The sequence below is a fragment of the Cylas formicarius genome, unplaced genomic scaffold, assembly GCF_029955315.1.
Source record: "Cylas formicarius isolate icCylForm1 unplaced genomic scaffold, icCylForm1.1 PGA_scaffold_3__17_contigs__length_32017465, whole genome shotgun sequence".
Lineage (NCBI taxonomy): Eukaryota > Metazoa > Arthropoda > Insecta > Coleoptera > Brentidae > Cylas > Cylas formicarius.
In genome coordinates, this window is record NW_026844326.1 from 19,594,436 (window position 1) to 19,614,877 (window position 20,442).

Genomic DNA, 20,442 nt, shown 5'->3' on the forward strand with positions numbered 1-20,442 from the left:
TACTCCGCTATCTAAACCCTGGGTTCATAAGCTGGATCTGAATAGAAGAGAAATAACAACTATGTGTAGAATGAGAAGCAACCATTGCTGTTCTCCTGCTCACCTAAATAGAATTAAGTTAAACCCTCCGGACACTGTGAACGTAGAGAATTAGGCGATTTAAGACATTTGCTGTTTGACTGTGCTCTTCATTGGAAAAAATCACAACAGTCTTTCGTTAATGCAAATTTTCCGTCGCCTCTGCATATTAATTCTATATTGTTTCACCGCCCCGAGTTGGATTTTGGTGCTAGAATTGTTTCTCGCGTGGTTTAAAGCTTTGAATATTGTTTTTACATTTTCTGATGCTTTCGTCCATTTTTTTTCTATATAGTCGTCCAGTCGGATGATGTATCATCCAGACCCTCTTGACGGAGGCATTCTTCGTGGAAATAGTTTATTGCACACCACTACTGAGAAGCTGGCCGCATTGTCGTGGCCAAAAAAAGCGTAATTAAAAAGAAAACGTTAAAAGCATTTATTTATCTTTTCTTCTCGTGGTGACTCACTGATTGTTTACAGTATTATCGTAGAGGTCGTGTTGAGCGAGTATTTAATGAACTAGTGACTGAAGAAGTACACCTTTCAAAAGAGCACAAATATTCTTCTTGAGTGGCACGCTCGATCCATGCATATTTTTGTATTTTAGAGTAGGATTAGAAAAAAGATATTCGCGAAATACAAAGATAGAGACTGATTAGGAAGCCACGATGTTTTCCACAAAAAGGGCGTCGGAACGAGGTCGAGACGCCATTTCTCGGCGTCCGCAATCTCGCTTTGTCGTCGAATTCCCATCGGTCCCCCCATCCCCCTTCCCCTTACGATTGTCAGCCGCCGAAGACAAGTTATATGCAGAATATGATCTGACTCCGACTTAAGTATATTTAATAAAAGGCTTCGGAGACGTACGGAGCCCGCAAAAGATTCCAAACACGAAAAAGGGAAATATTTCACAGACGTCGGGATTTGCGCGAGGCCCCTGTCTACGACAGAAGCGTCTGAGGGGCGGGGACCGACCACCCCCGGGCCTACGATACGTGTTTTCACTGTTGACAATAAACCGATCACGTTTCAAACCACTTCTGAAAATATAGGCTGGATTGTTCGAGCGCTACATTCGGCAGGGTCGTATTCTTGTCTTAAAATCTGACGTGATATACTTTTTATTCTATGATCAAGTCTTGGAGACCTTCTAACCCTACACACTGTTTATTTATCCACTCGTAAACGATCTGTAAACAATTACTCCCAAAAAAAAATATTCCAATTTCCAGAGTATAGTCGGGTATCATAAATAACGACGAGGAACGAGGGTTGTTTATAAATTCCCTGGGAAAATGACCGGAGACCAACGACTCCTAAATCAACGTTATTAAAATAAGTTTAGAATTTACGAGACCCGAATGCAAATTTACGGCCGCTTTTATCTAGAATAGGCCAGGAAATTTTCTAAAGGACGACGTATTGGAAAAAAAGCGATAAATACGCCAAGAGATAAGGGGGACGAGTGGAGCAATATCAATTTAATAAAGTCGTTCGGAAGCGTACCGGGTGTCCCCAACTCGTGGGGGATCGGCACCAATTCCCTGCTTAAACCGAGTTGAAAGTATCTCCACAGACCAAAAATCATCAAATAAATAATACAGAAGAAAATAAAAATAAAAATAATATTTTTCTTTCTTTAATTTTTGTTTACATTATATTTTATTTAATTATATTGATATCTTATATTTATTTTTAAAAAAACTTCGGTTATAAAGTACCCTCTAGGGACCAGAAAATGTGTACTCTATAAGCGGAAGTACGCCATGAAAAAAAAACACAAAAAAATATATAGGTACGTACATATTTTTATTTTATATAAAAATAGAAAACTAATAAATAATAATATAGGTTTAAAAAAACGAAAGAAACTAAACTACCTAAACTAAAATCGTATCTATCTATATAAACTTTACAATATACAAGTAAAAATACATACTTTATTCTTTTTGAGTAAAAAAATTCGTTAGTTTGGTTTGTTTATTTTTTTCAATACAGATTTCATATTCTCGATCTGCTTTCAGCTTTTCAGGACGCTTGCATAATATCATCAGTTACATTATCACTAGAATGTAAAAAAATTGTAACAATTTTAGCGTTTCAGTATAACTTGGTACTTCATCCTGTTGAATATCATCGTCGCTTTCGTTGCCTGTGTTTTGAGGATCATTGTCTGTAAAACTTCAGCAATAATATCATTATCCGTTGTTATTAAATTGTCATCAACAATTGGGAAGCTATCCAGCTCAGGAAGATACATTTCCCAGTCATCGTCGTCATTATCAATGTTGGTTAGATCTTGGCCGCTATTGCGCGGCCAACTACTTAGGGTGAAGCTCCCAGTCACCGTCGTCATTATTTTTGTATTTCTCGAACCACTGAACCAGAGGTAAGCCATCGTCTGAATCAAACTTATCTTCCGATTTTATCAGACCTGCACGTCGAAAGCAGTTAACATCATTCCAACATGGTGCATCTAATTTTATGGAATCTAAGATAGTGATGTGTAAAGGTTTCTTATTTCCAAATGACTCAAACGATACAAAAAATATCTGCGGTAACATATCTTAAGGCATGCCTCTGCCTTGATGGACAACTGAGGTGCTATTTGGAGGCAAAAACTCTAATCTGATATTAGAAAGTTTAGTTAGTTATAGTTTTTCATCCCAATCCTATAAGAAATTGTTGTCATCCACGCTGGCTGGTTTGACTTATAAGTGATAAGTAGATTTTTCACATTTTTCATGCATCTCGGTCGTTCATATTTCCAGTAACAAGAAGTTTGCATTTTTCGCTTCCTGCCATATTTGCCCAAACCGAAACGGTGTACCTGAACTTCGACTGCTTCCCACCCAAACACTTTCCTCCTCTAAATTTAACGGGTACGATCTGGAGTCATCTTGTAAAGTAGGTCAGTCTCGTCGCCATTGAAAATATCCTCAAAGCTGTAATTTTGTGCAATATCAGGCCACTTATCCTCGAACCAGTTCAGCACAACTTGTTTGTTAACATCTCCTGCTTCACCAGAAATTTTTGCTACGTTTATTTTGTGACGAACTTTAAAACGTTCGAGCCAACCTGTAGAACAACTAAAATCCTCGCCCTACAATCGCCTGGCTAATTCATCGGCTTTCGATTTCAGGGCTGATCCACTTAAAAGAGCTTTATCTACATCTGAACGTATAGGATTTCTAATATTTTTAATCCTGTCACTTGCTTTCTTGATCTTTTCGCGATTACTTCCAAATTGTAGATATTGTTGTTTTTGCCAATTTCTTTTGTTTAGCAATTTCCGCCTTGCAAATGCCACTCTCAATACTTCTAAAAATCTCTACCTTCTCTTTTACAGTTAAAGACTTGCGCCGATCTGCCATTTTAACCATAAACTCAACGATTTTTTCGGGGAACCACCGCTCGATAATCTGGTGTTAGTACTTTATAACCAGAACAATAGTGAAAATATTGTACTTTATAACCGTAGTAGAAGTTATATATGGTACGTAATATCCGATGAAAAATCAAGAGGATTTTGGCCTAACCAGTAAAATATGTACGTAATACCCGGAAGTACATTATATCCCATACACGTTATAATAGTTAGGTAAAAGATGTTTCTTTTTGGAATTTTAGTTTTATACCGCTAATAACATAATATGATCCAGCAATGGATATTATCCGAAAACCACAATTTTTTGGGAAATTTTTATTCTTCTAGGCGGAACTAAAACAAAAGCAGGCGAGTACGTCGCGTTCCGCGACTAATGCACTTCAATGCTCGAAGGGCCGGTCGTAAATTCTAATTTGAAATTTATGTAGGACTTCTTCAACATAGTAATATTCGCAAACTCGGATTGCGACGCTGGTCGTAACATTTTATTAGCTGCGCCTGAATTTATCGCAGAAACTCCCTCGTATACCCCAAAAGAGGTTACCCGAATTTACATAAAAATTAATACGAAAAATTGCCGGCTTTTCGAAGGAAAGTAAAGTCCCTTTGAACTTTGAATCCCCGGTCCATGGCCAACTTGTCCACATTATACTTCTTAAGAACTTCCAATAACTACTTTTTAAATGACTTCTTTAGTCGATGTTGATTTCGGTATTTTTCCCGCTTGTGCAAAATGGTTTCTGGCGTTGTCCATCACCTTCATATTTTCGTGCTTACTTCTTTGACATCTCTCGCAGAAAGCAACAAAGCGTTATATACTCAATCAGCTTCAGAGCCCGCATGTAGTATGATAATTCCTTTGCCCCTCGAAACTGGCACCTTCAACGAACAGTTTCTGTTGTTACCATCAGTCCATCCTTTCTCGACGATATCGTGGTTATCAAACTAGGTCTCATCTAAATATATGATGGGGAAATTTTTAGGATATATATATATATATATATATATATATATATATATATATATATATATATATATATATATATATATATATATATATATATATATATATATATATATATATGTGTTCGAAGTGTTTTCGGAGCGCGAGCATTGAAGATGCCAAGTGAGATTTTGGCGAAACGTCTGCAGGATTCCAGTCGGATGCAAGATTTGCAGGATTCCAGTCGGATGCAGGATTCCAGTCGGAGTTCAACGAGCGAACGGATGATATCCCGGAATATAGTGTCATCATATATATATATATATATATATATATATATATATATATATATATATATATATATATATATATATATATATATATATATATATATATATATATATATATATATATATATATATATATATATATATATATATATATATATATATATATATATATATATATATATATATATATATATACTATATTATGAGATATCATCCGTTCGCTTGTTGAACTCCGACTGGAATCCTGCAGACGTTTCGCCAAAATCTCACTTGCTCGCGCTCCGAAAACACTTCGAACATGCTAAACATGCTACTTTTCCAGTTCAAATCGTATTAACATTAACATTATTCAAACTTTGTAATCGTAAAAATATTTCTTTATGGGTGGGCCCCTTTTCTATAGATTTTATAGTCAGCAATACGTATAAAATTTCTCAATAGAGTTGTCGAGTTGTCGTTATTGTATATATCTTCAATGGTAGCTCAATAGAGTGGCACAACAATGGAATTGTCGTTATCCTCATATCTCCAAGAGACAGGGAATATTTTACAGATACAGGAAACGTTGAATTTTCGCTACGAAACGACATCGTAACGAGATACTCCCTTTTGTTTCAGATCGTCGACGGCAACGCGAAAACCGACGTATCGAATCGCAAAGAGCCGGGCATGTTCTGCGGCGAGAGCGAGCAGCCGCAGACTTTCATGTCGGAGACGTCTTTCGTCAAGGTATTGTTCCACGTGGAAAACTTCACCGATCAGACGTATTTCAGCTTCGACACGAGGGCCGAACAACAGCTTGTCGTCTATCTGAGATATGGCCAGCATCCCGAGCTGTACCCCAACAGACGCGGCGAAGTAGTCCAGGGGTAATATTTTTTTGATTTTGGTTTTCCATACATAACACCTCACAAACATGACGACAGTTAAGGAAACGAAATGTTAACTAAAAACGGGTATGTTTTGCAGGTCTTATTGCGAGAGAAAATTTAAAGACTGCCGCCTGCAGACTTGCTACGTACAGTCGCCGGCGTATCCGGGCGTGTACCCTAGGAATTTGCATTGCAGATACTCGCTCAACACCAGGTTGCCTTTCATCAAGCTTTACATTGAGAACGAGGAGTTTAATATCGACGGGCAGCGGTGCGAGAACATCATGACGTGCCCTATGAGACCGATATCTTCAGGTGTGTAATGGATCAAATGACAGATGTTGTTTTCCATAAGAGTGCCTCCATTTTGTCGAGCCTGGACATCTAAGGGATATTCCAAGATTGTCCCAAGACATCTCCAATTGATAGGTTGAGATAAAATACTCTAATCATTTTCCGGAACCTTGATTTTGGGATTCCATTCCTGGATTCCAATGTTTTCTATAAATTGCTCTCTGCATCGAGTACACATTTTACTTATTTTTCGTTAATAAAATAATTAGTATTTCAATACAATTACTAGCTAAGGAAATTTGTGCATTAAAGTTTTTTCGGTCAGTTTATTTTCCTCTTGGAATATCGCTCGGGCATCTACAAGACATCTCAGACAGGTGACTTCTTGCATTTCATCGAATTGTCTTTGATAATCACGCTATGCTTAGATTGTCGAGTCTCCCGGGCAGGCGACCACGAAATGTTCCAAATTAAAGCTGCCGCATCTTGTAAAGCGTTAATTTGTTGATAAGTGCGAGGTCTGCCGTCGAAAATTCAAATGACTCCTCGACTGACTGACTGCCGCTGAAAGTTTCCGGGTTTAGGTCCGCGAACTCTGCTCCGGACGTCGCTACTTCCTTAATCGCGTTTTGATTTATTAAGATAAAAGACCTCGGCTAGTCTCGGAGAGGCTGGAGTGGTGGGGTGTAATCTAATTCCCCTCGCCTCCCACTCGAGTGCGTTCATTTTTTTTTAAATTTATTTTTACTTTTTTTACAATGAACGATGATGTTGATTAACAATTTTATTTCTAATTGAAGGCATTATAACTACAAGATAATATAGAATTAAGATTCAAAAGATATGTTAACTCACTAAGAACTTTTTTTCAAATATGTACATTATTTCATAATTGCCAAAAGAGTTAATAATGTTGATTGTCAAGTTGATTTCATTAATTAATTTATGAATTATAAAAAGTAAGTTTAGATAAATAATTAATTAATACACTGATAAAACGGATTCCTTGATACGAAGAAATTTGACTTTACGTCAAGGTCGCTATGAATTTGAAATGGACAAATACCCCCATTTTCTTTGGCCTAAAATTATATGAACTCGAAGGAATAACTTATATTTTTCACAGAATATCCAATGATTTTGAGGGAAATACCGTATTTTCTCACAATAAATAAGAACTAAAAGTTCAGATTTTCACGAAATTATATATTTTGACATGACAATTGTTTCGACAACACTGAGTCTTTATCAAATGATTGATTAAGCCACGGTGTTGTCGAAACAATTGTCATGTCAAAATATATAATTTAGTGAAAATCTGAACTTTTAGTTCCTTCACTTTTATCATAACTTCATAATTACTAGATATTTAAAATAGCGTTTTGGGCCACCTACAAAGTTATATTTTAAAAGTTTATTAAGATAAATTTCCAAATAAATCTGTAATTATTTGGTAATTAATTTAAACTTAATTTGTTTTAATAAATTGTATAAACAAGAATACGATAAATAATGAGACTGACTTATATGATAAAATTTTTGTTATAATAGGGACTTACTTTATTTTCCTTACTTTATTTTCTTATTCTGTATTCTGTTCTAAAAAAATTGTTTGTCTTATTATATGCCTCTAAGGCAATGTAAGCTAGGTTCAGCTGTTCACTTTCAATTTTCTGTGTACAAACAGTAATAATAATTGGATAGGCGAAATCTTAAATCGCTTGTCAACCTGAATCTTTTAGTTGAAGACGTAAAACATGACAACAAAATATTAAACGTATATAAAATTATTAAAAACCGGTAAATAAAATGTAACATAACACAACCCCAAAGTGAATTTGTGCCGCCCTTTTGGTATAAAAAAGCCGTAATGCTTCAAATGAAAATAATGAAAATCACCTAGCTGTTCATATTTTTAATTCGCTTTTTTTAGTGTTTAAACTCGTGAGACATTGTTATAAAAAATATTGATTTTATTATAAGAAGGTGGAATTTTCTGCCAAAAAGTTCAAAAAATTGACTTTGTTGTGGAGATATAAGATTTTCTTCCTAAACATTAGCAGTTTTTGAATTTAAGTGCTTCATAATGAAGGACGGTAAAATAAAAAAGGAAATATCTCTTGCTTGTAAATAACGTAATTCGTAGAGAAAATAATATTGTTTAGTTAAGTTTCTCAATAATATAATCTGGTCTAATACTTTCAATTACACTGCATTCCTTAATCGAGGTATTTACTTGCATTTAAAAATCTTCGTCATAGGCTTAAACTTTACCCGTCAGGAAGATTTGTGAATTCCTCTAAATCAGCCTTGATGTTATACCAAAATTGCACAACGCCAACACCGCTGCAGCAGTGGCAATCCGAAAATTAAATTGATTTGTAACCATCATCCAATCCAACCATGACCCAAGCACAACGACACCACACTACAATTGTAACTAGAACATTCCAAAATGGCCCAACCAGCGCGACGTGCGCTGTTTGTCTATAAAGACAAAATCAATGAACGCATTATCTCAAAAGGATTTATAGTATAAAGAATCACAAATTTATTTTACAAAGTTTAATTGTTCACCTGAAGTTTAATTAATTTAAATGTTATTATATGTGGCGACATTAATTAATATAATTAATCTCTTTATAATTACTATAGTTATTTAAGTATCAATACGTGGGGTTAGATAGTTGTCGTGTCACTTTTCCATGCGACCTTCTGTGTTCATTCTGGTTAGTTTCTTTTTTTCCATTTCCATCGGTTATTTCCAGCCCTTCGCTTTTCTCATACCGGGTATACACCTACTTTACCCAATTAAGGCATAGTATTATTGTTGTAAAATATGCACACCTTGCCTTACGCCGTCGTCGTCAGGGCGGAAGCGTCCTCTACCGGGTCTAATTAATACCCGAGCGAGTTGAAACGTCAACTTGTTATTCGTTCCTCAAAAACAAACGGGATCCCTGCAGGCCTCACGTTAATAATACCTCTGCGCGGCGACATAAGGGATATAAATTAAACCGCTTTCCTCCCTGGTTTCTCTTCCGTTTCGCGCGGCAGAACGCATTTTTGTTTATTTTGTGCATAATATGTAAATATAACACCGCTCGAGCGGTTTAGCACCCGGCCGCCCGGTTTCCGTCAGACAGACGTTTGAGAATATACGCAGTGCAAAAAAAAAGTAGTAGATCGGCAAAGGCAGTTGGCAGGGGTCAAAAAATTACAAAGATAAGAAGGACACTCGCCGTCTAGCGGGCGGCACAATCCTCGACACTCAGCAGTTGCGGGCTGCAGTAGCGTAACGCCATATCTTGGACTGCAGCCTTTGGTTGGAATGGCGAACAGTGTACTGAAGAGCCGTGTGGCTGAAGTTAGATTTGGATTCGGATTTACAAATATTATAGTGAACCAGTTCGTTATTTATCTTAATTAAAAAAACATATTTTTCTGGACATGCTGGCAAAGTAATCACGGAAATACTGTAAGGGAACTCCCAAAAACCATATCCAATGTTGCTATACAGAAAATAACCCCTTTTCCGCTCGCATCACTTTGAAAAAATCTGACATTGTCACCTCGAAACCGCCGGGAAGATATAAAACTACCTCCAATAATGGAATACCCATTGCATTCGCAAAAAAATCTGACGTCCCAGATATTCAATTAGACTATTAAAGCGCCACTTAGGAATGCTTCAAAATGATGTATTGCTCAACTACCTCGAAACCAATAATGAGATACCCTAAAATTCGTTTTATTTATTTCAGAATCCCAAAAAAATCTGACTTTGTCCCATTCAATATCTGGGACAACGTCAGATTTTTTTCGGGATTGCGAACTAAATATAACGAATATTTGGGTATTTCATTGTTTGGGTAATTTTATATCTTCCCGACCGTTTCGAGGTGGTTGAGCAATACATCATTTTGAAGTTCTCCTAAGTGGCTCTTTAATGGTCTAATTCAATATCTGGGACAACGTCAGATTTTGTTGAGATTGCGAAAAAAATATAACTAATATTTTGGGTATTTCATTATTGGGGCTAGTTTCAAGGTGTTATCTTCCCGACGGTTTGAAGGTAAGGAGTAATACATAATTTTTAAGCAATTCTAATGGTCCGGTTGAATCTCTGGACAATGTCATATTTTTTCGAGATTGCGAAATAGTAATTCAATTATTTTTTGGGGTGAAGCGAGCGGAAAAGGGGTTTTTTTCTGTAAAGCAATATTGGATATGGTTTTTGGGAGTTACACTTACAATATTTCCGTGCTTACTTACCACTGTAATATTTGCAAATTCGAATCCAAATCTAACTTCAGCCACAAAGGAGTCAGCCAAATAAGGGAGTCGGGAGGCAGTTCTCTCTGCATTGGGAGAGTTTACCAAAATGAAGCAGTCGAAAGTTCTATTTGCGGGACCCTCTATGCCTCAATGCGAAAAGTGTTCTTTCGGTTTCAGTTGTTACAAATTACAGGAGACTGTCATTTAAGAAAGTTTGTATTTAGAGGAGGAGAAAACTCTAACTCAGCTGACGAAGAGTACTGGGAGTCACTATATAGGTCAACATATACATCTTTCGAGTTTTCCGAGGCTCATATTCATCGATCGAAATTTCGAAGATTCCATAATGTCGATGAAAAATACGCCAGCGCGGCGAATAACTTATTAAATCGTTTACCGATTTCGGTAGAACCCTTAAAGTCTTTCATGGGAAAACCGAGTCCTCGGAAAGTGTACAGTAAATTGCGGCTTAAATACCCCCTCGCCGTATTTACATTCAGGATTCTTCTGTTTATCTTTGTCGTTAATTTCCCGGCGAGAGTGACGTCGAATATCCAAACTTTCGTCGTCTTTCCCGTTATTAAATCTGTCGCGGGAGTCTCGGAAGTTCGGACTACGTTTATTATTTTAATTTGAACGTCTCCCTCTCTTTCGTTGCGGAAGACGCGATAGAGGACCGAAGTCAAATCGATTTATTTTTCCATTATCATTAATAATGGGCAAACGCTCTTATGATTGTTGAATAATTATTTAAACATAAAAAATAAAATAACTATTTATTAATAACACGTTAGAAATTAAAATAGTCCTTATTTTCGAATTAAAAGAACACAAATATGCACCGATGAGTTGTAATAAATGGAATTTCATTAGTCATTCATTATTTTTAATAAACCTGTCTCGGAGCCAAAGCAAAAAGTTAGAGTACGTAATCTGTAAAATATGCCTAGGGAGTTATTGATCAGTTTCTGGTTGAAACTCCATTTGATCATACTGTATAGAGAAGTCGCAGTCGATAACAAACAGCAATCGTGGATGACAGATTCTATACAATTGATGATTACATTTAAAAAACAAAGCTTCTAAAAAATTCACAACTAAAAATAAGACACAATGGGACTATACAAATAGATTAGGAAACAAAATAATATTGCTATCTGTATTGATAAGAAAAGATATCTTGCACACTTCATTAATGCAAATAAATCGGACTCAGAACAATTATGGAGCAAACTGAGAGCCATAAACATTCTAAAAAAACAAAACAAAATTGATATTTCTGATCGTTTAAATAATCCTGGCGAAATTAATAAAAATTTCATTATGAACTGCGGTACAATCAAAATACAAAAAAAAGAGTTTAATAGATTGCTTGGTTTTTTTACAGTAACAGAAAACGACGTTAAGAGACATATTCTAGAAATTAAATCTCTTACGATTGGTGTGGATAAATTGAACTTGGAATTTATACTTCTGTGCCTTGATAGTCTTTATCACGAATATCATCAATAGCTGCATAATGGAATCCGTATTTCCTAAAACTTGGAAAATTTCTAAATCAAAGGGTATCACAATAATGGACGAATTAGGACCTAAAAGTATTTTATCCGTGTTTTCAAAAGTTCATGAAAAAAATTATAAAACCAACAAATTAAAGATCGGTCCTCCTCGCAATCGGGATTTCGAAAAGGATACAGCTGCACATCAGCTAACAGACGATATTTTCTTGCATTACGCAAAAGCTTTCGGCAAAATCAATCATCAAGTTCTATTATCAATACTGCACTATTTGGGTTTTCAGTCTGTGCAGTCTCTTTTATGCATAGTTACTGCACTGACAGCTTTCAGTTTGTTGCAAGTAATGTTATTATTCCATGTGGAGTACTCCAAGGCTCAATATTAGGACCTCTCCTTTTTATTATCTATACATACAATTTGAGTAGTTGTTTACAGGACTGCAAAATTCATTCCTATGCTTCCTATGCAAATATAGTGTTCATTTTTTCCGGACAATTTCATCGCATCAACTCGAAATGAATGCTTCCAAATCTTATCTTATGAGCTAATTAGATCTTACCTTCAAATACTTGTTAAAGATCAGCATTTAATTTGCACTGAACTCGCGCGAAATTTGCGACTAAACTTTGTTAGTGATTTGCGTTTCAAGCCCCCCAATAAGCCCATATTAGTTTAAAAAGAATTTATACCAGTAGCACCTTTTAAAAGCTAACCTTAAAATTAGATTCATGGATTCGCTGCTTTTTTCTCATTTTAATTATGCAGTTGCGATTTATGGTCCTTGTTTGGATCAAGAAGATGTAACCAGAATATAGAGAGTGAAAAAGTGTTTACGATTGATCTACGGTGTCAGGCGACGTGATCGCATATCGTATAAACTCCGTGAGCCAAATTGGCTATCAATGGAAAAAGATAGACAGAAAAATTATAAAACTTTTCTTTATAATCAACCTATTAGTCAAAGATAATTAGCCGAAGTAGATTTCTATTAATAAGATACTGCAAATTTCTTTGAAAAACTTAAATTACCAACTATTCACTAGATTTTAATTATAGCTTATAGCACGTGGTATTTTTTCTGTACCTATAATAGTTTTTGGATAGATTTTTGCAAAACAACACGTCAAAATTCAAACTGCGCAGTAAAATCTCCGAAGTGGCTCGGATCCGCGGGAAACGAAACTAACTTGGTAAAGTGACGCTTCCCACACGCTAGCTCGGTGTGTAATTAGGGATTTTACAGACGGGAGTAGAAATAGTATATAAATGCGGCGAACGGCATTTGACTAACGAGTTTATTTGACTCGAGCGGAGCGAGTTTTTAATGAACAAGTGAGTTATGAGTTAAAAAGTTAACCGAACGTGTTGCATACTATACTTTTTCTACGACCGTTAGTTTTTGGGTAATTTTTTGCAAAACAACACGAATACATTCACTGTGAGAATTGACAAACGTCACATTCAAAGCGATATCAATATCTCCGAAAACATCCGATTGCTCCCAAATACGTGCTATAAAATTCCGGAAATGTCCGAAGTGGCTCAGATTTACAGACGGAAATAGAACAAAATTGTTTCCCAGTTCCTTTTTTTGCGCTGTGCTTTTGGTTTACTGATAATAAATAAATGTAAATACGAAGTGCATAAACATATATTATTATTTATTATTATTATTATTTGTGAAATGTTTTCGGGGTTAGTTTTACTAAGTTTGTTTTTTTGTTTACGTTTATTTGTTTTCTCTCGCCGCTACATGCCGTTGTTCTGATACTTTTCGCGTCATTTTGACGTCGCGACGACCGGGGGGTACTCGGTGGGTAGAAACACTCTCCCGCGCAATTTTCTCCAACCGCGTTTATTTCGTTTCGCAGGCCAGGAAAATTGCCCCTACGACTACATAAAAATATACGACGGCAAAGACGAGACCAGCCCCGTCATCGGGACGTTCTGCGGAATGGGCAAGTTTCCTTACTCCATTATAGGAACATCCCAGGACCTCTTTGTCGAGTTCGTGTCGTCGCCTGCAGGTAATATAACCCCTCGCGTTTTGTTTTGTTTTTAGCGCTCCGTAATGGCCTCGGGGGCGGTTGCCGCACTTTCCCCCGGAAAATAAGAATCCGACGACCGCCCCCTCGCATTTTTCTGAGAGCGAGAACTAAGACGTTGACCGGAGTATTTTAGGCGCGAATGGTAGTAATTATTCTATATTTCGCTTTTGCTATTTTTTTGGAATTTTTTTTATTATTGTACACGCTTCACCTAGCCTGATGTTTTGACTAAGAAATTATTCGGGAGCTTCAGAGGAATGTGTTTAATTTAATTAATTTTGTAATGAATGTTAATCAATTAAAAAAACTTACTTGGCGTATTTAAAAACAGTTAAAAAATTTAATGTGTCTGATATCTATTGAAAAATAAAACAATATATATTCACCGCGCCACGAACTAATTCACCTGACCAAGCCACGAAATAATACTGGCTGAATTACAAGTTATGATTCCTAAAATAGAAGTAGATTTCCTAAGCACGCTGTCTACCCAATAATACTAACTTCCCACAAAAGAATGGCACCAAATACAAAACAACCATTAAATTAAACATCAAAATACGGTTTTTATGGAGGAAGGGGTGAAATTAACGCGCAAACCACTTCAGCTTCTTCACCAGGAGTAAAGTTGAAATTTTAACCGTTGCCAGACAATACCACAAAACCAATGCATGAGCAACTAAAAATTGCGCTAAGCCGTTAGGACATGACTATAGACCCACTAGAATTCGGACGTACCAACACGTATACTATGGAACCCTAAAAAATATTGATTAAAATATGGATTGTTGTAAAAAGAATAATGGGACTTTCAGAATTTAAATGTTTATTCGGGAAGGAAAATAATTTACGAATCAACTTCTTTACAATAAGTTAAGTTGATTACTGTTTCGAATGTAGGTTTAAATAAAAGTGAATTATATATTTCACGGCGGAATAGACGTTGTTTGCTAGAAGTGCAACGTTTTAATATTTACAGAAAATACGTGAAACTTGAAGGGAATCTATTTTGCCGGAACATATGTCCCTGTGGAATGTCCGTTTCAGTTAAGCCAAAAGAAAGTCGGTGGAATGAGTAAATGAATAAGACTGAAACCTACATTGCTCTTGTTAATGTTGGCGCCGTATAAAATCCGGCTAATGGTTTTTATTGTTTTCAATTATTACTAATAAAAAAAAAGATTCACTTATAAACTTGTCGGATATCAATTTAATAACACCCAGCACCATAAACACGGCTGCTAAATCGGCGGCACTGAAATCTGGGGAAAACTGAAAGTCTGCGGCCCCCCTTCACCCGCTCCCTCTCGCGAGAGTCGTTAGGGTTCGTCTTTTTGTCGAGGCCGCAAAAATTAGAGCCCAAAATTGCGAGTTGACAATTACAGACGGCTTTCTCTAATAAATGACAAAGTATCGGAGCCCGTCACCTTTAATGAGGGAACCGACGATAAATTTGGCGCTTTTAATTTGGTCGACTGCGACGTCGTCGTCGCCGTCCCTGCAATTTAGGAAAACTCTAAAGGAAAAAATTGGGAAATTAAGAACCTGATGACGCTCAGTCAATTCAAGCAGAAATGCGGTGCCACATAGTGCCAAACGTTTTGTTGCCAAATTTTCAGATATCGATATTCCGGCATGTAATTTTTTTTTATTGTATTTTCTTATAGTTTTATTAGTTTCGTAAATTCACAGAAGGGTTTTATTTACTCTTAAAAACAGTAAGGTGTCAAATGAAAACTTAACGATAGTAGTATGACTAATGTGGTTCTCGGTCAATTTGTGTTTGAGATAGCATCATGGAACACTTTGTATTAAATTAGATTTAGAATTCAGCCTTTATTAAGTGTTCGTGCAAAAACTAATATATCACACGGTAAATAAAGACACTTGGAGGCATAGCCGATCATCTAGCCACCCTTGACATCACAATTTGAAAAAAAAAGATGTTATAATAAAGGACATCAATTAATAACCAGGACAAAGTAGTTCTCCCTTATAATGGGTGTTTTTTTATGTATAGAACTTTAAGTTGGTTGGTTGGATTTAACAGCTGTCAAGTGATTTATTCTCAGTTTGGTTTGAAAATTCATCATGAATAGACTCATGCCTGAACAATGCTTGCAAATAGTGCAATTTTATTTCGAAAATAATGGTTCTGTGCGGAACACGTATCGCGCACTACGTCCATTTTATCATCGACAAAATCGTCCATCAGAGCAGTTAATTCGATTAACCATGGAACGTTTTCACACCACGTTTACTCTTATTGATAACTCGCATCTCCAGAGACGCCGTACGGTGCGTACAGAAGAAGCTATTGCTGCTGTAGAGCGTAGCATTGAGGAAGACCCGAATGAGTCCATCCGCCATCGAGCACAGGAATTGGGTCTGTGTCCATCGAAGATTTTGCGGAAGGATCTTGGTTTACGTGCTTACAAAATCCAACTCGTGCAAGAATTGAAGCCAAACGATCATCTAGTAAGGCGTAGATTCGTCGAATAGACCCAAAACGAGATTGCCGTTGTTCCCGATTTTCATATGCGAATCCTCAAGTCGAAACACCGTTACATCTAGAAAAACTGACTATTTGGTGCGCTTTATGGGCTGGTGGAATCATTGGTCCGTACTTCTTCAAAAACGATGATGACCAGATCGTTACAGTCAATGGTGATCGGTATAGAGCTATGATTACTAACTCTTTCATTCCTGAATTGAATAACCATGATGTCCAGGACATGTGGTTTCAACAAGACGGCGCAACATGTCACACAGCTCGTGCCACAATCGATTTATTGAAAGACACGTTTGGTGACCGCCTAATTTCACGTTTTGGACCTATGAATTGGGCTCCAAGATCTTGTGATTTAACACCGCTAGACTACTTTCTGTGGGGCTATGTAAATTCATTCGTCTATGCGGATAAGCCACAAACGCTTGACCTTTTGGAAGATAACATTCGCCGTCTTATTGCCCATATACGGCCACAAATGTTGGAAAAAGTCATCGAAAATTGGACGTTCAGATTGGACTACATCCGCGCCAGCCGTGGCGGTCATATGCCAGAAATCATATTTAAAATGTAATGCCACAAGATTATCTTTCGGATAAATAAAATTCATGTCAATCGAATAATCCATCGTTGTTTTATTGCAACTTAAAATTCTATACATAGAAAAAAAACACCCCTTATCAACATGTTTAACTAGCATTAAGAGTACTTTTTGAAAATTATTCTTTAAAGACTTGACAGATTAACCTTAATAGTAGCACGGATATCATTCGAGTCAAATCGTCCCAGGCGATTGCGTGTTCTCGATAGTTTATAATAAGTGAACTCTCAAACGAACGTGCTTACATTCTCGCAGGGCCCTTGCTAAATACCGGTTTCCATTTCAACGTGGGAAACTGGCCGGGACACGTCGACACGGCCGGAAGTAGAAACGGCACCTGCGACTGGCTGCTGTCCTCGCAAAGCCTGCGAGCGTCCGGGGATTCCGAGGGCATATTCCTATCGGTGGCCCATTGGTATCCACCCCACACTAGCTGCACATACCTCATGCAGGGCGAGGAAGGCGAGATCGTGCGGTTGTATTTTCCTAGGTGAGTGTGTGTAGTAGATCTCCCGACCGTACATAAAATAGTAAATTTGACGGTTTTTTTGGCGGACGTGTTGCAGCGTAAGGGCGTCGATCCGCTTTTTGATGGAGTATGTGGGTTAGCCGGCACAAAAACTCGCAATCAGCGTTGGGAAACTTTATTTGGTTTAGAATGAATCGGGTTGAGATAATTCCTTAACAAAAAACAATAAATTAAAAAATTTATCAGAAATACATTAACAAAAGACCAGGCAAACGTCCGGTAAGGTGTATTGACACAATACGGCGATTTAACAGGCCACCGGTTCTCTCGATATGAAAAATATCTCACATTACACAAGATCTAGAAAAATAAGAACTATTGGGTGAGATGCCGGCGCACAACTATTTCCGTATCCGGCGTTACCGGCTGTAGCTCGATACGATAATCGTTTAATCGTGGGGGCGCCCTCTAGTAAATTATAATTTAACTTGCAGCGGCAAACAGAAATATAGAAACCGCTGCCCGTCATAATTTGTGGCGATCGTTTGTTTACGAAATATCGTCGGACCCGTCTCCGCCCCCTCACCATCCCAAACCGTTTTTGTATTTTCCGATTTTTCCCTATACCCGAAAGCGAGTATCTACATTTCCGCTTCGCTTGGTCTTAGGTATTCGGGGAAGGGGATTGGAATCGTTTCTATCTCCTACCGAAAAAGATCCTTACAAGGGAGTGGCTCAAGTTTCGGTATCACATTTCTTCGTTTTTTACAAGAGTTTTTCATATCAGTTCTCGTCAATTTTAGTTATTTCGTATTTTATTTTCAAAATGTTGAAGATGCCTGTCATTTTTTCCGTCCTTTTTATTATTTTCCATGACACAAAAAAGACGAAGGCATACAGGGATTTTCAGAACACAAAATTCGACAGCATAGTAATCGTCGAAGTTCGAGCTGGTTCAAGATACTCTCGGGTTGCGCTCGCGATCCGAACAGACGCTCAATTCCTTCGCAAAACAATTCGTATATCTAATTAGTCGACGTTAGACCTCGAAAATCTTGTTTACGGATAAGCCGCAATTTCCTTTATTCCCGGCATAACCCGAAACTTATTTATGGCGTATGGAATTTGCGGCCTCTTTCATGCAAATACTCCCCGGAATTGTGTATTCGCTACGGTTCCGTATCTACAGGGTCATCCGTAACAATAAAGAGAGTGGATATCATTCAATTTTTATTCTTCGTTTAAATAGTTTGAAATTTGAAATTCCAAATTCTTAAAAAGCGTCAAAAAACACAACCTAATTTCATTTAATGCTGCATCTCTCGTTTGGTATCGGAGTATCGTAAAAACGTAACCACCCAGTTCATGAACCTATATATACTTATACGAAAGAGCCTGGAGGTAATAATTACGACTGACGAGGGAAATGCAAAACAGGAAATTAAACGTCAAATTTGACGCAGTTTCAGAATCAACCGCATAGAGTCACCGATCCAGCCTATAGACGGCGATTGCGGAGAGTCCCTCACCCTATACGACGCCTCTTGGCCCGACGACTCCAAAATAATCAAAACGTTTTGCGACACCTTCTCCAAGGCGATGGAAAAATACGATTTTGTTTCTACTGGCAGTTCGCTGTTCGTGAGATTCGAGAGCAAAACCGGGAGTTATAGCGGGTGAGTATAATTGACCCAAAAATGCATTAAAAGTATTTTCGCTGGGTAAAACACTGGAAAGCAATTTCCGTTTTCCTTTCCAGCTCGTCGCTGTACTATTGGGCGCATTACGACTTCTTCAACAACACGAAACTGGGCGAACCGGTGCCGGGAAAACAATGCGACGAAGTGTTCGCCTCGTGGCGACAAACAAAGGGTTGGCTGAGGTCGCCCCTAAACACCCTGGTTTATAAGCAAACTCAACCGAGCGAAGATGTGACTTGCCTCTATAGATTCGTCACGGATAAAAGGCTGTTCGCCAGAGTGATCCTGACGATAACGTGTGTTAATTTTAAGGTAAAGGCTTAACTAGGGGCGGCGATCCTTAATCTCGGTGCGGTGGGCGACTTTGGATATTTAATAAAGGGATTAAGTTGGAAAATTTAATATTCGCGCGTTTCCAAATTAAACCGGGGGTAAATCGGCGATTAGGATATCCCGAGACATTCTCCACGGCGTTTAACGCAAACATAATAAAAAAAAAATCACCAGGACCACCCCTACAACTCGGGACCGTGCACCAACTGCCTCGAAGACCGCGTTGACAAGTTGGTGATTTGGGAACCTCTGGCGCCCGGTACCAACTCGTCCCATCCCCCGGTGTCGCTGAACAAAGCGGCCCAGAGCGGCGACGTCACCTGTATATGTCACCGGCAGTCGTTCTCGACGCAGGTGATCTCTCGCGGCGAACAACTGAATCTGCAACTGATCGTAGACAGCGCTCACAGCGCCCTCAGTTACTTCAAGTACTCGAACCCGTTGTTCGAGGCCACGTACGAGTTTGTTCACGGGCCGTTGTGCGGTCCGCCCCTAATATATCCAACCACCGACGGCGAAATACATTATCCCTACTACGAAGCCATAGGATACGTTGAACCGCCGAAGTCGATCAGGTGAGCGATATGGAAGAATCGAGTGTATCCGTTATCAGCGAACGTTTCAGGTGTATTTGGGAGATCAAAGTGACCCGCGAACGCGACCTTTGGCTGCACTTTGACCGCATCAAGTTTAGTTCGAATTCTTGCGACGACGGTATCGTCGACATCTTCCTCAAGGGTAGACTAGATCCGTACCTGTCGCTTTGCGGTGAAAACGTATCTCTAGCGAAGGAATTGCCGATATTGTCGTCCGCTGAGCTCAGCCCGGACGGCACCGACCCTTCCATTACCATTCAATTCATTGGTAAGTGTTGTAGTTCTAGCTTGCGGATTTGTCGTTCGTCAATAATCACGATCATTGTTTTCTTGTTTCCGTGTATAGCAATCGCCAAAGAAGGAACAAATTCGAACAACGCAACGTCCAATGATTCTTTATCGGGTATAAATTTGTTTTTTCGAGAAATTTTCGTCGACCCATGCTTGTCAAGAGCGCACGCGCATGCTATGTTTATTAACAGTTCAACCAGTGCAATTCACCTACTACTACTCCAAGAGCAT

At 38.0% G+C, this 20,442-nt stretch overlaps 1 protein-coding gene across 2 annotated transcripts in view; it reads left to right on the forward strand.

Annotated features, from left to right (window-relative positions):
• Positions 1-20,442, forward strand: part of LOC132698913 (uncharacterized) — a 157,518-nt gene that overhangs the window by 134,303 nt on the left and 2,773 nt on the right. The window contains exons 3-11 of one of the 2 annotated variants that reach the window (XM_060665235.1): positions 5,321-5,571; positions 5,672-5,889; positions 13,536-13,691; positions 17,078-17,312; positions 18,755-18,967; positions 19,051-19,303; positions 19,499-19,899; positions 19,950-20,188; positions 20,267-20,323. In XM_060665235.1, the coding sequence (XP_060521218.1) occupies positions 5,321-5,571; positions 5,672-5,889; positions 13,536-13,691; positions 17,078-17,312; positions 18,755-18,967; positions 19,051-19,303; positions 19,499-19,899; positions 19,950-20,188; positions 20,267-20,323 (2,023 nt within the window). The remainder of the gene's footprint in view (positions 1-5,320; positions 5,572-5,671; positions 5,890-13,535; positions 13,692-17,077; positions 17,313-18,754; positions 18,968-19,050; positions 19,304-19,498; positions 19,900-19,949; positions 20,189-20,266; positions 20,324-20,442) is intronic. The other variant, XM_060665236.1, reaches the window with a different exon arrangement.